The sequence below is a fragment of the Ochotona princeps genome, chromosome 11 (assembly GCF_030435755.1).
Source record: "Ochotona princeps isolate mOchPri1 chromosome 11, mOchPri1.hap1, whole genome shotgun sequence".
Lineage (NCBI taxonomy): Eukaryota > Metazoa > Chordata > Mammalia > Lagomorpha > Ochotonidae > Ochotona > Ochotona princeps.
In genome coordinates, this window is record NC_080842.1 from 70,382,494 (window position 1) to 70,398,674 (window position 16,181).

At 54.2% G+C, this 16,181-nt stretch overlaps 1 protein-coding gene across 1 annotated transcript in view; it reads left to right on the forward strand.

Annotated features, from left to right (window-relative positions):
* The window catches only part of SLC2A9 (solute carrier family 2 member 9), an 80,126-nt gene that overhangs the window by 31,611 nt on the left and 32,334 nt on the right, over window positions 1–16,181 (forward strand). The window contains exons 6-8 of the mRNA XM_004579353.2: window positions 9,941–10,073; window positions 11,683–11,870; window positions 13,675–13,785. Coding sequence (XP_004579410.2) covers window positions 9,941–10,073; window positions 11,683–11,870; window positions 13,675–13,785 — 432 coding nt within the window. The remainder of the gene's footprint in view (window positions 1–9,940; window positions 10,074–11,682; window positions 11,871–13,674; window positions 13,786–16,181) is intronic.

Here is a 16,181-nt window from a genome sequence, read left to right on the forward strand (position 1 = left end):
GATCCCTGTGCATTCAAGGCGAGGACTTTAGCCACTACACTATCATGCCAGGCCCAAACACATGTATTTTTAAAGAGTATAAACACATGTTCAGTGTTATCAAATATTCCATCATGAAGGTGTGTAACCCTGGCCCATACTGAGCACTTCTGCTTTTTCTGAATGTTCACTGATAGGAATAGTATTGAAATAAATATACACATTAATGGAAAATGGAATTAAAAGATACATTTATTTTGATGAGAAAATGACATATATATATTTTTTGCTGTAATATATATTTTCATAAGCTTTTGAAGGACCCCATATATGCATGAATTTCAGGAATTTTTGCCAAAATTAAAATTTTTCTTATGCTTTATATGTTTGAATGACTGAGTGACAGAGTGGCAAAGGAACAACACAGAGAAAGAGAGAGAGATGGAAGCCAGGAGCCAGGAGCCGCATTCTCTTTCATGTGGGGAACAAGAACCCAAATTTTTAAAAAAAAAAAAAGATTTATTTTATTTATTTTAAAAGCAGAGTTACAGAGATAAGTGGAGAGACACAAGGAGATCTTGTATGCAATGGTTCATTCCCCGGATGGTGGAACAGTCAGAGCTGGCCAGGCCCAAGGCAGGCGCCAGGAGCTTCAGCCGAGGCTCCCGTGTTGGACCATGCTCCGCCCCTTTCCCAGGTGCGTTAGCAGGGAGTTGGGTCAGAAGTGGAGTGGCACCTACCTGGCATGCTGTTGTCACCTCTGGCAGGTTTGTCTGCTACGCCACAGCCCTGGCACCAGAGCCCAAGTTCTTGGACCGTCATTCTTTGCCTGCTAGGAGCATTAGCTGAGACATGGATCCACTGCGCCACAACAGATCTTTTAATTCCACTTCCCACAGACTCACCCACCTCTCAGTTCTGTTTTTTACGATCGTGAAACATCCATGTCCACTGTAACTGACAGAAAGAAGCTGAAGATTAAAAATTAAAATGTCCATGTCTTGTCAATTGTGAACACATAACAGCTTTTCCCCTGGTGTTTGTACATATAATATGCTCTTAGCAGCACATAACACAGAGACACAGAAACACAGTTGCAACTCATTAATGGTTGTTTCGTGGCAGGATGTTGGGAGTTGTGAAGTTAGTTCACTGTGAGCGTTCTAACAGTTGTCCCTGTGCGGATGCGCGGAGCTGCTGGGACTTTCACTGTTCCTTTGTTTGCTGGGCCAGCCTCTGCTCCAGTGTTTATAACTGAAACACTGCAAATTGTCAATTTGGGGTGAACCATCTTCTGCATAAATCAATCTTCAACTCGCTGTTCATGCAGTCTAGCCAGCCAGAAATGGAAACAATGTTGCAGGTAAAGAACATAAATTCATCTGTGACTGTGTTTGGAGAGGCTGCCTCCATCCCCATCCTTACCAGCAGTGTGCAAGAGTGCATCTGTGGGCCCAGCGTGATAGCGCAGTGGTTAGAGTCCTCGCCTTGAACGTGCCAGGATCCCATATGGGTGCCGGTTTTAATCCTGGCAGCTCCTCTTCCCATCCAGCTCCCTGTTTGTGGCCTGGGAAAGCATTCGAGGACGGCCTAAAGCTTTGGGACCCTGCACCCATATGGGAGACCCAGAAGAGCTCCAGGCTCCTGGCTTCGGATTGGCTCAGCTCTGGTCATTGCGGCTGCTTGGGTAGTGAACCGTTGGACGGAAGGTTTTCCTCTCTGTCTCTCCTCCTCTCTGTATATCTGCCTTTCCAATATAAATAAATAAATCTTTTTAAAGAAAGAGTGCACCCATGTCACCCAGAAGTGTTCAGTAACTCACTGATAGGCAAAAGACTTCATGCCATTCTGACCTCATCTTGCATTTCTTTGCTTATTGCCAAGATTGCAGTTTCCATTCAACTCCTGTTGATGTTGGAGCCGGCAAGCACACCAGGTCAGAACTGTGTGCTCTCAGGTCAGGCTCAAAGTCAGCCTCCCTGAGCTGAAATCCAGGGCTGCAGTGTCAGAGGGCTCAGCCCCCCGGGGCCCTGGGAGGAAGCCCTCTGCTGTGGTGGCTGCGGGCGTCCCTGGCCTCATTCCTGCCCGCCCGCCTGTGTGCTCACAAGGTTTTCTCCCCCTTGTCTGTGATTCGCGCTCTCTCTCCCCAGAAAAACATGGCCATGGGTCTAAAAGCCTACAACAAACTTAGAGGACTCTGGTAATGGGATTGGGAGTCCACTGGCATAATCCAGGATAATCGCCCATCTCAAGAGCCTTCATATAGAGATAGTAGTTTGGTCCAGTGGTGAAGACATCACTTGAGACGCTTGCATCCAATGTTTAAGTGCCTGGGTTCGATTCCCTGCTCCACTCTCAACCCCAGCTTCCTGCTAATGTGCGCCCCGGGAATCAGCAGTTGATGAGTCAGGAGTCTGGGGTCCTGCCTCGCACACGGGAGACCTGAACTGAGTTCCATGTTGCTGGCTTTGGCATGGCTCAGCCCCAGCTGCTCTGGGTATTTGGAGACTTAATTAGCTCACTTGTTTTCTCTCTGTGTTTCAGATAAAAAGGGTTTAAGAAGTCTTCATCCCCTGCGAAGTCTTTTCTCCTAATAAATTGATCTTCACAGGTTCCAGGGGTTACGATGTGTGTAGCTTTGGGGAAGCCATTACTGAGCCCACTACTGCAAGTGTATTAAACTGTTCCTTCTGTAATGACCATTCTTACTCTTTGCTTAGGTGTAGTAATTAATTAATCATTTTTTCCATTAATTTTTGCAAGCCCCTTTTCTTTTTTTAAGATTTATTTATTTTTATTGGAAGCACAGGTTTATAGAGAAGGAGAGACAGAAAGATCATCCATCCATGGGTTCACTCCCCAAATGTCCGCAACGGCCAGTGCTGAGCTGGTCTGAAGGCATAAGCTAAGCGTCTCCTCCAGGTCACCAATGTGGGTGCAAGACCCAAGACCTTGAACCATCCTCTATTGCTTTCCCAGGTCAAAAGCAGGGATCTTGGTCAGAAGTGGAGCCCCTGAGACGGAAACAACACTAAATTGCCCCCCAGAGCACACATGCTCCCCTGACGGTGGAGTCTTGGCTCGCTTTTCTAAGGCTGCTGAGAACCCAGTAAGCACCACATGCTCACCTGCTGAGCTGCACACAAGCCCAGGACTCCGGCCACTGTAACAGGGTGTGCAGGCTCCTGGCCTTGAGCTCTGGGCTCTGTGAGAGCAGCCCCAGGCCTGTCCGCCTTGCTGGCTGCTGCTCTGCAGGGGTGCCTGGCTCATGAGGGACTGGGGCTGGAGGGGGCACATGGCTCAGTTCGGCTGGTGTCGCCATCTGCAAGCCAGGAAGGCTGGAGGGAGCAAAGATAATTGTAATAGCTCTTGAAGCCTTGTCATCTGGCATTTTAAAGGAAGCTTTGGAGCTCGGCCTCTGGGAGTGCAGGGAATTCAGCTGCCCTTTGCCGAGGTGGCCTGGAGGGGCTGCAGGAAGAGATTCCCAGTCTCCCGTTGGCGGTGGCTGCTGCTGAGGAGGAGTGGGGACCCAGTGCTCTGGCCAAGAAGCCCGGCAGTGTCAGGTGCGCCACTCTGACTTGGCAACCGGACGCCAGTCTCCTGCATCCCAGTTGCAGGGCACTCAGTACCCAGGCTGATTTTGTTGCTTATGGCTTCCTGCTTTGCTGCTGTACCTGGGTGCACCTGCTGTAGCTTTGCTTCTGCTCCCCGGTGTTTGTGCCTGGAATTACTACTGTCTCCGATATGCTGAGGGTGAGGTTGACCCCGGGTTCCTCGGGGAGGGAAGGCTGTTGGGCCTGAGGACTTCGACCCGTCCCCCTCTGCCCTCAGAGGTCCCTTTGTGCCAAGCCTCAGGGTGTGGGCTGACTGTCCTCGTGCCCTCTCAGAACCCCACAGGCGCTGACCACCGCTTCCTCCTCTTCCCGTTCAACTTCAAACCCTGGCTAGAAACCTCTCGCCCCCCTCTCGGGCTCACCGTTACTGCCTTCGTGCCCAGAAAGTGCAGGCGACAATTCAGAGTGGACAGCCCGCCTGTGCGTGAGAAGGCTGCTGTGGCTCTTAAACATCTGCAAGATAGTGGTTGTTGAATGCTCCAATTGTAGAACTCTAGAGCCAGGAAACCTTCGAAGCAAAGCTGGGCTGCCATACAGTGATGCTGTAGCACCCTGGAGGCCAGGAATGGGCAGCAAAGACCTCCTCCCGCAGCCCAGGCAACAAGAGCAAGCCTCCCTCCCCTCCAGTCTGCTTCCAGGCACCTGTAGATTCCGACAGACTTGAGGTGTGGCTGCAGTGCTGGTGCCAGGCCCACAGGGCCCTGGGGTGGCCTATGATGGCAGCAGTGACAGATGTTGGCTGCATGTGGGTGCTGAGGGGAGCACTGTCCATCTGGGCAGCATGGCTTTAGGCTGCCTACTCTGCAGAGAAGGAGAGCGGGGCTCCTGCAGGGTAAGTGTTGGGTTCAGAATGACAAGTACAAGGGGAGCAGGCAAGAAGGTCACACCCAGATGGGCATGGCACCGAATGCCCACACCTGGGATCCGCTGCTCTTGGTGACAAGGCAGGAATGAGCCCTGGGACAAGGCATGTGGACAGTACAGAGCTGGTCACTGCCCAACAGAGCTACCTTGAGTGTCCAGGCCATGACTGTCCTCTTTACCCATACCTAAGTGGCAGCAGGAGCTCAGGGGCACCTGTGAACTGGCACAATCTGAAGCCGCTCCACTTTGCTGAGTTCCTTAGCAGGAATAACTCTCATGTGGCCTGATTCCCCTAAGCCTGGGCCTCAGAGTAGGGATAGTTTAAGCCACAGAAGCTTGGTCACAAAGCACGTAAGACCCAGCTTGTGAGTGCAAGGCTTCTGCTAGGAGCCTTGCAGGGCAGGGAATGCAGCTTCCCAGTCCCAGAATCCCTGAGTGGAACCTGGCCTTGGCAGAGAAGCACCTGCACCCTTTGGAATGTGAGTGTCTCCTCCCAAGCAGCCCCAAACCCCACGCCTTCTCCATGGGACGCAGCAGAGCGCTGCCCACTGGAGGTCTCTCTGCACTCCACGTCAAGTGTGAGCAAACTGCAGGAGACCGAGCTTGGGCGTTTTATCTGGCCATCAGTGAGAGCAGGACAGCCTGCAGCACCCACCCAGAGGCTCTGTCTTCAGGCTCTCGGGCTCACTTGCCTTGAGGGCTGCCTGGGTTGGATGGTGGGTTCCTTCCCTAAGCGTGGCGGAAGAGATTAGACCAGGCCCACATGATAGTACCCTGGGAGCTTCATAAGGACAGGGAAATGGGGACACAGGGAAACCCACAGATGCTCCTGCCGTTGTGTGACTCATCTGGGACCCTCACTGGCACCTGGCTCATACTGTTTTGGACTTTGGTGCTCCAGAACTGTGAGTCAGAATCAATATCTTCTTCTTCATAATGTAACTCACCTCAGGTATTTCATTAGAGCAACAACAAAAAATGCCGGGCTGGTGTGGCACAGTGAGTTCAACTGCTGTGTGCAACATTAGCGTCCCACACAGGAGTGCTGGTTCGAGTCCCAGCTGCCCCACTTCAAATCCAGCTCCCTCCTGTTGTCCCTGGGGAAGCAACAAAAGATGCCCCTGGTGTTGGGTCCCTGAACCCACATGACAGACCAGGGTCCAGCTCCTGTCTCCTGACTTTGGCCTGGCCCAGTCCTGGCTATTGGAGTCACTTGGGGAGTGAATCAGCAGATGGAAGATCTCTGTCTCCCTCCCCTGCCCTCTCTCTCTGACACTCTGCCTTTCAAGTAAAATAAAGAAGTGAATGAACCTGTGCTGGGGCCGACTGAGGATGCTGCTGCCTCTCCCGGCCCGTCAGTTGCTTGTCATCTTCATGCTGTTCTCATTTTGCGGCCTTCATCCCAAAGCTGTGTGGAGCTGTTGCAAACGCCCCACCTTGACAGTCTGGAGAATCCATGTCCAACCTTTCACACATGCTCCTCTTTCCACTGCGAATAATGAGAAACAGTCCAAAAATCTGCTTATCCAGAAAGAAGCACATTTCTTTCGGACAGAAAGGACAGTTCCTGAAAAATGCAAATCACCCAAGACCATTATTTCTTCATAAAAACAAACAAACAAAACAAAAACTTTCCTGAGCCCGTAATTACACAGTGACATTTACCCCTCATATCTCCATGTGTGAAGCCTGGCAAAAGTTAATTCTTAAAAAGGAAAGTCTCTCCAACATAGAGTTTTGCTTTGACCAGTATGTGTTTTGAGACCGATACAGGTTTCTTAACGAAGCAAATAAAAAAAAAAGGAAGCTTTATTTTCTAATGTAAAGTAATTCCAAGAGCAAAAGCAGCCCGGCTTCCTGCTTCCTGGGTCAGCTGAGGGCGCCTCCCTTGCTCGGTGCCCGGCTTCCTGCTTCCTGGGTCAGCTGAGGGCGCCTCCCTTCCTCGGTGCCCGGCTTCCTGCTTCCTGGGTCAGCTGAGGGCGCCTCCCTTGCTCGGTGCCCGGCTTCCTGCTTCCTGGGTCAGCTGAGGGCGCCTCCCTTGCTCGGTGCCCGGCTTCCTGCTTCCTGGGTCAGCTGAGGGCGCCTCCCTTGCTCGGTGCCCGGCTTCCTGCTTCCTGGGTCAGCTGAGGGCGCCTCCCTTGCTCGGTGCCCGGCTTCCTGCTTCCTGGGTCAGCTGAGGGCGCCTCCCTTGCTCGGTGCCCGGCTTCCTGCTTCCTGGGTCAGCTGAGGGCGCCTCCCTTGCTCGGTGCCCGGCTTCCTGCTTCCTGGGTCAGCTGAGGGCGCCTCCCTTGCTCGGTGCCCGGCTTCCTGCTTCCTGGGTCAGCTGAGGGCGCCTCCCTTGCTCGGTGCCCGGCTTCCTGCTTCCTGGGTCAGCTGAGGGCGCCTCCCTTGCTCGGTGCCCGGCTTCCTGCTTCCTGGGTCAGCTGAGGGCGCCTCCCTTCCTCGGTGCCCACTTGAGCACTCTCCTTCCACCAGACTGAGGCGAGCGCCAGAGCCCACCATGAACCTCATTGGCGTTGCCACCACTCCCTTCTGTGCAGGACAGGTGCCTGACTGCACACTGGTGTGTGCCTGTGCACATCCCTGTCCATCTCAGGGGACTTGTGGGGTCTCTGGCCCCGGGAAGATCCAGACCCCCAGGCCGGATCCCCTTCCGCTAGGCCCCAGACCCGGCTCTGTCTTCCCTCACGGCACGCAGATCCTTATCTGACTGCACCCTGGTGCATGACACAGACATGACACAACACTTGATGGTGCCACACCAAGAAAGCAGTGATGGAGGTGTGTGCCAAGAGAGCCTTGAGCTCTCTCTCAGTGGGTGGCGGGATAGCCCCAGAGCTGCAGTGGAGTTGCACCCGGTGAAGGACCAGGTGGGAGCTTGCCAGGCGGGCAAGAGAAGGCAAGGTCTTCAGGGCGGGCGGAGCACCGTGAGCCAGGGCTCAGAGGTATCAGGCAAGAGAGTGGGATGGAGCCCGGGGCGGGGGACTGAGGCTGCAGCAGTGGCCACACACACGGCCTCAAGCGGGGGCTTTGCTCTGGCAGGCAGCCTGTCTGCTCAGCAAGGGGTAGTTTCTCCTTCTGAGACCCCTAAGACAGACTGCACCATGCTGGCCAAGAGTCCTTCCAGTCAGTCCCCTACCCGCATTAGCCCCATGTACCTGCTCATTTGGACTGGGGCTGGAAAGTACCCAAGACCTCCCCTGCCCCAGGACGCTGAGCAGCATGGGACAGTGGGCCTCTAGGCTGGTTCCTGATGGCCTTGACATGCCACAGTGAGTGGTCTGAGTTGGCGATCATGCTTGTAGGAGCATGTCAGGAGGGCACATGGGTGTGGGCAGCAGCAGGAGGCTAGGTGAGTCATCTGCTGTAGCGGGGAAACTGAGGCAACTGCCATTTCTTAGCATTGTCGAAAGCAGTGAGGGCTGACAGACGTGAGGTTAACACACAGGGAATGGTGGCCGGGGTTTATGGTGGGGGGGACCACCGGGGAGGGGCAAAAGGTTCTGTCAGGGTCCCAGGGAGCTGAGGACTGAGGAAGCTGGAAGCGGGCATCAGGGGGCAGTATTCTGGTTCCCAGCTCCTTTCCAGAATGCTCAGGTCTGAGTTGTGGCTTCCAGGCATTCAACCCAGAGGCTAGAGCCCCAGGCTCAGGGCAGCAGATCAGACCTCAGGCCCACGCTTGGAGGAGGATAGGCCATTTGAGATTGGCTGCACTGCAGAAAACAAGACAAGAGCGCACAAGTACCAGCTCCCACTGGGACCAGGTGTGAGCTGTAGGAGTCTGGCCTAAGGTAGAGGAGAGATCAGACCTGCTCCCCTAGCCTTGGCCTGGTGACTTCAGATCTCCCGGCCTCCGAGGCAGGTCTTCAGGACTGTGGGTCAGAATTCAACTTCGTGTGGCTTTAAATTTCATCTCCGCGCCCCCGCACCGATTCCTGAACTCTGCCATGAGCTTCTCACAGCACTCATTGCCATGAACAGCAGGCGCTCTCCAGGATGCTGTGGTGTGGGCAGATTAGGAGTGTTCATGCAGCTTGGATTTGGGTGTTTTTACCTTAGAATCACTGTCCTAAGCCAAGGAGTGTCTGGAGCCCCATCGTCCTACAACCAACAGTTAGTCTGTGGTCCCTTACCACCAGCTCCCAGCAGCCACCACCCCACTTTCTTCTCCCATGGTCTTTGAGCCTAAGCTGCCCACTGGCCTAACAAAGCCAGTTCTGCCCTCGCCAAGGAATGACCGGAAGAATTCTGAAAGTAAACAATGCTGTTGCTGCAGATGCCAAGGCGTCCTAGAGACCAGGACTGGAATGGCCACTGGGCGTGGCCTCTGGCAGGCTCCCTTCCTGCTTGTTCTGTGCTCCAGGGATTTCTACTGTTCTTCCTGCATGGGACCCTAGAACTCAGTGAGGCTCCCTGCAGTTCAGCACCCCAGGAGGGAGCACAGGGGCAGGCTGCAGAGAAGCTCCATGGGAGTGGGAAGGCCGAGGGCTGAGACCATGCAATGTGGGCACCGCAGGCCTCCGTGCATGGTCCCCAGGGTTCCCCAGGAATCTGCCAGGTACTTCTGGGTGCCTCCCCTGTAGTGGGAAGTCTCTCCAGGACTGAATGGGTCTTGTCTTCTCTTTGGCTGCCTCCTCTCACTGGCTTATGAAACAACATGCCAAGAACTCGGCATTGACCAGTCCCGTGGCTGTTGGTCCTTCCCCATGAGAACTGCCTTGTGATGAACACTGTCTACTTTCAGTTGGGCATGGGCCGAGCTTCTTCGTGAATTGGGGTGGGGAGATCGAAGTGGATCTGGGGGATTTCCCTGTGATGGGCATCCAGGCCTGCTTCTGGGATGTCCGTGGGTTGTATCCTGCTTGAAATGAGCTTGAAGGCACCAGCAATGGGACATGTTGGACACACCTGTTCTCTCTTCACAGTCAGCAAGACACTAGAGCAGCCTCCGGGCTGAGTCCCACCAACCCCACTTTCAGGGACTGCTGGGAGAGCTCCAGCCATCCTTCTCAGGCGCTCTCTGGTAAGGGGGCATGAGCAGATACCGTGGCTTTGCAGGTGCCCGAGCAGTGGCACCAGAAGGGCTCTGTGCACCTGCTGCAGACAAGCTGCACAGTGGATGCCATGTTGGGGGGATGCCCCAGAAGCTGGATGTGTTTAAGATGAGGGGGTCATGCTAGAGCCCCTGAGACTCACTATGGTGCCTTGTGGGGGGCTAAAGTGCAGCCATGCAGCCCCTGAGTGGCCTGGGTGCCCTGAACTCATCTTTCACAGCTCCTCCCACATCACTCCAACACGGGGGCCTCAGAGGAGCCACTGGCTCATGTAATGGAAACTGTTGTGGACTTGGGGCCTGATGCTCACCTGACAAGCTTCTCCCCAGCCGGGGATACCTGCACAGAGGGCTGAAGCAGCCGCTCCGCTGGACCAGAGCAAAGACTCTCTCTTTCAGCAGTATCTCCTCCCCCTGCGCACCCATACAGGAGAGTGCTTGGCCATACCTATTTGGCGTGATCGTGGTCCCGGCCGTCATCCAGCTGGTGAGCCTTCCATTTCTCCCTGAGAGCCCACGCTATCTGCTCTTTGAGAAGCATGATGAGGAGGGAGCCATGAAAGGTAGGGGCCCTTTACCCCTCATCACGTACCCCAGCCCCAGATGGGTCAGCACTACAGGTGCCCCAGCCCCAGGGCTGATGGGCACGGGGTGGGTAGCATTGTTGATGTACTCTGCAGACACTGGCTGGGCACCCCAGCCTTTTCCTTCATCTACCCATCAGCCCTGCATTGGGGGAGGGGGTGGCCAGCAGGGCACAGGACCACTCAGGGAGTCCAGAGACAGCGAGGCTCCTGGAGGGGCTTCAGTCAGAGTCCAGGTGTAACTTTCAGAATCAGGCATTTTCCCCAGAGCCCACCTGGAGCCACACACGATGGGCTGAGCATCAGGCCCTGCTCCTGTTCTTGTTTTGTAAACCCAGCGACCGGCTCCCAGGTAAGCACAAGGGGTTGCTGTTATTGGTACCACCATCACCCGCCACACCTACCATCTACCCCAAGCCAGATTCAACCAGCCCAAGTCTGGGAAGTCGGTCCAAAGAGAGAAAATCCAGGAGCCTCCCAGGACTGTTACAAGGGGGCAGTGGGACGAAGTGTGACACTCTCAGCTCTCATTATCCCTTGGGGACTGTGGGCAGACCCTCATTCAAATCTTACCCTCGAGTCTGAATTGTATTGATGCCCATGTCCAGGATGTGGGAATTATAATACATTATATATATATATATATATATATATATATATATATATATATATATAAAATATGTAATGCAGTTATCTTTGAAAATGCAAGCCATGTGAGCATTTTCCTGATTACAAAAGGTGAAGAACTATAACTCACTCACTGCCTTGTTTTGTCCAGCCGTTCATAGCTTAGACGAGTTCTCGTTTGTGGCATTTCCCTGACAGCAAGCCAGAGGGCACTGACGGCAGTGAGTGGGCTCTGGTTAAGACGGACAGTCTTACTACCTGCACCTGTGCATTGGGAGCAACTTCCTGCCAAGTACAGCACCCGTGTTAGCTCACCAGGTGCTGATCACAAGCACAGAAAGCCCATCATGTTTGTTGTCATCTCAAGAAAAGGACTGACCGTGGCGTCCCTCGGCCAGGGACACAGCCAGCATGTGGTAGCATGGGAACCTGAGCTCTGAAAACTGCAGGTCTGACAGAACACGCCTTCTCCTCAGCCGGTGCACCTGCCCAGTCTGGGGGCAAATGGAGAAAGGAGGTGCTGGCACAGTCAGCTGTTGCCATAGCAACGTTGGGTGACCATACACCTGGGTCACAGCCTTTGTTACTGACCCTGGGTCTGCAGACCAGCTGACCTCCGTAAGCTTCAAATCTGCTGGAATCCTTGCTGGTGATGGCAAGTGACGTGACAAAGCCTGGAGTCAGAGCGGGAGGGCTCATGGGGTGGAAGACATAGACTCCAGGAGGCCATAAGCCAAGGGCATCGAGGCAATCTGTCTACGCCACAGGCCTTCCAGGTACTCCCTTTCCTAACACACAGTGGCCAAGGCACACGCAGGCAGGACGGGAGGCACTCCATGACATTCTCATCCTTGGGAGCTCATCAGCTGGGAGACAGAGCCGTGGCATGGGTACCATCCACGCTGAGCCTGACGCTAGACAAGTGGTCCCTGCTGAGATCCCTGCTTGTTTGTGCTTGCAGCTTTCCAGATGCTCCTGGGCAGAGCTGACGTCTCGCAGGAGGTGGAGGAGGTCCTGGCCGAGAGCTGCATGCACAGAAACCTGCGCCTGGCATCCGTCCTGGAGCTGCTCAGAGAGTCCTCTGCCCGCTGGCAGGTGATCACTGTGGTCATCACCATGGCCTGTTACCAGCTCTGCGGCCTCAATGTGGTGAGCCCTGGGCCCTGCACACCACAGGGTATTCTCAGGCTGCCCCTTGTGGGTCACTCGGGTTGTGTCCCCAGGCAGTCACAAGGACAAATTGAACATCTAACCTTACTGGTGCTGGCTAGTGGCAGATCTCCCCAGCCTCAGGTTTAGCTCTTTTCTGGACCTGCCAACCATACATGGAAACTCTGGGTGCCTTTGAAACCTGCTTTGCCAGACACTCATCTGGAGGGGATAGTCTGTCCTCTGAGGCATTTACAAATACCACCAGGGTCCGTAACTGCCCCCTCCACCACCACCACTAACATCTCTCCCTGCCCACCACCCCATTCTAGCCTCAGACAGCTCTGCAGGGTAGGCAGTAACCGTCCTCATTTGCTAGTTAAAGAAGCTGACGTTTACAGGAAGTCAGAGGTTTTGCCAGGGTCTCTGGGGGGCACAGGGCACCAGCTCTGTCAGCCTCCCCCTCCTGGTCTCAGAGGCACAGCCCTGGACACCCTGTGTTCAGCCCTGGCAACCACAGACTAAGCCAACCTCAGAGCTCCCCACGCCCTGGGCTGGGAAGTTCATTGTCATGAGAGCTGTGCTGCCGCTCTAAGCTGCTTGGCAGCATCTGTGGGCATGGCTCACAAGTGGGGGGAACCTCTCTGGCAATGACAAAAGATAATGTCCCCAGATACAGCCAGATGTCCCCTGGGGGTGACAGGGACATGTTGCTCAGAGGCCTTGATGCTGGAGCGTGCATGAACAACCCTGCTTGTCCTGAATATTTTGGAAAAGAAAGGCAGTAGGAAGTGAGAGCAGAGGTGTGGGTTGTAAATTGTAAATTGGACCAATCCTGGTTGTCAAGCCCAGCCTGGGGAGCCTTAGCTTTCTAAAACTTATCTGAAATTCTGGAAGGAAGGCCAAGTGACAGCCTGGTGGTATAACTACTATGATGGCCCCTTCTTCCTTACCTTACACGCAGGGGGCTCTTCATGCCAATTTCCTTGGGCCTTAGTGTCCCCTTTTGAAACACGGGCTGACAGTACTCACTTGCCTGGCCATTGGAAGGAATGGGTGCAGAGCGTCTCACAGGGCAAGTCTCAGCCCCTCATGAGCACCAGGGCTCCTACTGGCTTCGTTTCCATCCCACTCAAGGCCACATTCATTTCAAGCTCTGTGGCTTGTGATACGTGGCTGGTGGTAGGGAGGTGATGTGCGAGTTCCCGAGATGTGAAATCAGAGCCAGGAGTCTCTCCCGAAGTCTGGGTGGTGAGGGTGCAGCTCTGCTGCTGCCTGGGACTGTGCCCTGGTGGGATGCACAGGTGTCATGATGCTCCTGGCACATCCCCTGATCCTTCACCTGTTTGCCTGGATGTCTTCCAGGGCAACCCAGGCCCAGTCTGCACCCCCTGTAATCCAGTACCCGACACAATGCTGGATAATTCCACCCGCACTCAGTGACTGAGTGAGAAGACGGGACACAAGTAACCTGAGGTGTTACAGCAGAATGTGCAGCTCAGCGCTTCCTGGGCTGGGATCTGCCTGCCTGCCAGTCTGTCTGAATCCTCACTCCAGTGCCCTGGTCAGCCTTGGTGCAAGACCTCTGATTACAGTTCAGAGGTTGTGGTCAATAGCTTTTGTTTTGCAGAGACTGATGTGCAATGATACTCCCACGCCAAGTTTTTAGAGATCTATTTCTTTACTTCTTGGAAAGGCACAATCACACACACACACACACACACACACACACACACACACACACAATCTTCCACTGCTTGCTCATCCTCTACATGCCCCTTCCGTTCTCTCTGCTCGGTTGCAGATCTGGTTCTACACCAACAGCATCTTTGGGGCAGCCGGGATCCCTCTGGAGAAGATCCCCTACATCACCCTGAGCACGGGGGCCGTGGAGACCCTGGCCGCCATCTTCTCCGTAAGTCTGCAGAGGGCGACTCCTGGGAACCCTGAGCTGGGGGGTGAGGCAGCACTGGGGTGGGCTCCAGCACGCAGGCACATGTGCCTTGTCCCGCAGAAAGGTCTTGACACAGCACCTCACAGCTGAACGTGGGCATTTGGGCATTTGCTGCTCTTGCTGTGTGGCTGGGGCCTCCCTTGTCATGGAGAGCACCCTCCTTGGCCCGAGCACAGGCAGGACTCATGCCGTCTCCAGGGAGTTCAGAGCAGCGTCTCAGTGACTCTCAGACCTCCCGCCCTTGACTTTGAAATGCTACAGAGCTGCAAGCTGTGCTCTCTTCACCCCTGCAGCCACACATGCATTTGCGGGACAGAGACAAGCAGAGGGGACATTCCAGTTCCCTCACACGGGACTTACTCACTGCCCTTCTCAGCCACCAGCATGGGAGGAAAAGCGGGAAGACTTCAGAGCCTGTCAGAAACATCTCAGATTTTGGAGTGATGCCCAACTGGCTCAGAGTCCCAGCTCAGGAACATCCTGGCTGGGTGAGGCTGAGCAATGGACTCAACCTCGCTGAGCTCTGGGCTATCCACATCTCCCCTACCCTGCAACTTTGTGGTCTGTGCTTCATGCTTCAGGCTCACGGAGACAGGGGTGAGAGGGGGCCAGAGAGGCTGGGGCAGGGGCTCCTGTCAGAGAGCACGGGCTCTGACCTTGTTGGAGTAGCTTCCTCCTGTGCATTCTTGTCTTGGACTTGGGCTGGCGAGGTGGATGCCCGTGCACCTGGGTAGAGGCTCCCAAACGCGTGTCTGACTCTCACAATACTGTGTTGTGCTCCTGGACCATAATGGATTGTCCAAGCAAGATGCTTTTTAAAAATAGACGTGCAACACAGGGGGATGGCCTCTGGTCTCCCTCTTTGGCGTGCTGGCCTTTATGTAAAGGGAGAGTTTTTTCATGTTTCATAATCTGCAAGTTTCACAAAACCCTTGTCTCAAGTTATAAACCGCTCCCAGCTCTTATAATGTTTCTCTTTGATCAGTATGCAAACTACAAACACTCGGGGATGAAAGCACCACAGGGAAGGGCAGGGTTTTGTTTTCTGTAAAGATTCTCATTTGGGAAAAACTGGCAGTCCAGCTCACATGCTCACTTGGGTCAACTTGCAGAACCCAAAGAAAGAGGTACCCAGGAAAGGAACCCACAGCCACACTTCCCGGGGGTGGGGCGGGTTGCACGTTGCCCCCGGCTGTGCTGTGGGCCCGGGTGTGAGTGTGTGTGTGTGTGTGTGTGTGTGTGTGTGTGTGTGTGACTCCGTAGTAGTCCTGTTTCATACCCAATTCCCATTCTGCTTTTGCTCACACAGTCTTGTATCAGAACGGGTTCCATTTTACCATTTGTTGCTAAAATAATAAGGAGAGAGAGAGAGAGAGAGACCACATCTACTCTCTGGCTTTTGCCTCCAAATGCCAGGGAACCAAGGACTCAAGCCACTTCTCCCATGCGGATGCCAGGGACGCCTCCCAAGGTGTGTAGGACACTGGAAATCGGCGACAAGAGGAGCCAGGACTGGAATCCGAGTGCCCCATTTAGGGTGTGTGTGCCCTAGTCAGCGTCTGGCACCACCACAGACACCTGCACCTGAACAAAACGTCTAATGACTCGTACCTCACAGGACTCGTGAGGGGAAAGGAGTTGCATGACAAGTTTATTTTCACATACGGGAACCTTTGAAATCCAGGCTGTGTCTTTGTAGAACTCATTTTCCATGCACGTTCTGGAGGTCCCTGGCGTGGGCGAGGCTGCGTGCAGCTCCCCACCCACAAGTGCTGAGAGCTGGGCACTGGCCAAAAACTAGGGACCCAGAGATTTCCTGAGCTGCCGTGGGGGCAGGAGGGATCCTGTTGAACTGCAGGACACCAAGTGTTGTCATTCAACATCTCTATGACTCAGTTTCCCCACTTCTTTCGCAAAAAGATTTATTTATGTAAAAGGCAGACTCAGAGACATGGGAAGAGAGAGAGAGAGAGCACTTTCATCTGCCATCTGCTGCTTTACTCCACAGGTGGCTACAGCAGCCAAGGCTGGGTAGGTTGGAAACCATAAACCAAGAGATTCATCTGTTTTTCCTATGTAGGTGTAGGGGCCTGAGCACTTAGGAATCCTCTACAGTGTTCCCAGGTACTGGGAACCGGATCAGAAGCAGAGCCACCAGAGTGCAAATTGGTACTCATGGATGTCAGCATCGCAAGCAGAGGCTTAACGTGCTGTGCCACAATGCTGGCCATGGTTTCCTGCCTCATAGGACAGGGCTGATCTGAAACCAATGAGGGAATGTCAACTGCCCCAAGCTAGCCAGGTAGAGCTGGCTCTCCCCAGCTGCAGAAGCCACTGCTCGTGGCCCCCACTCTCTG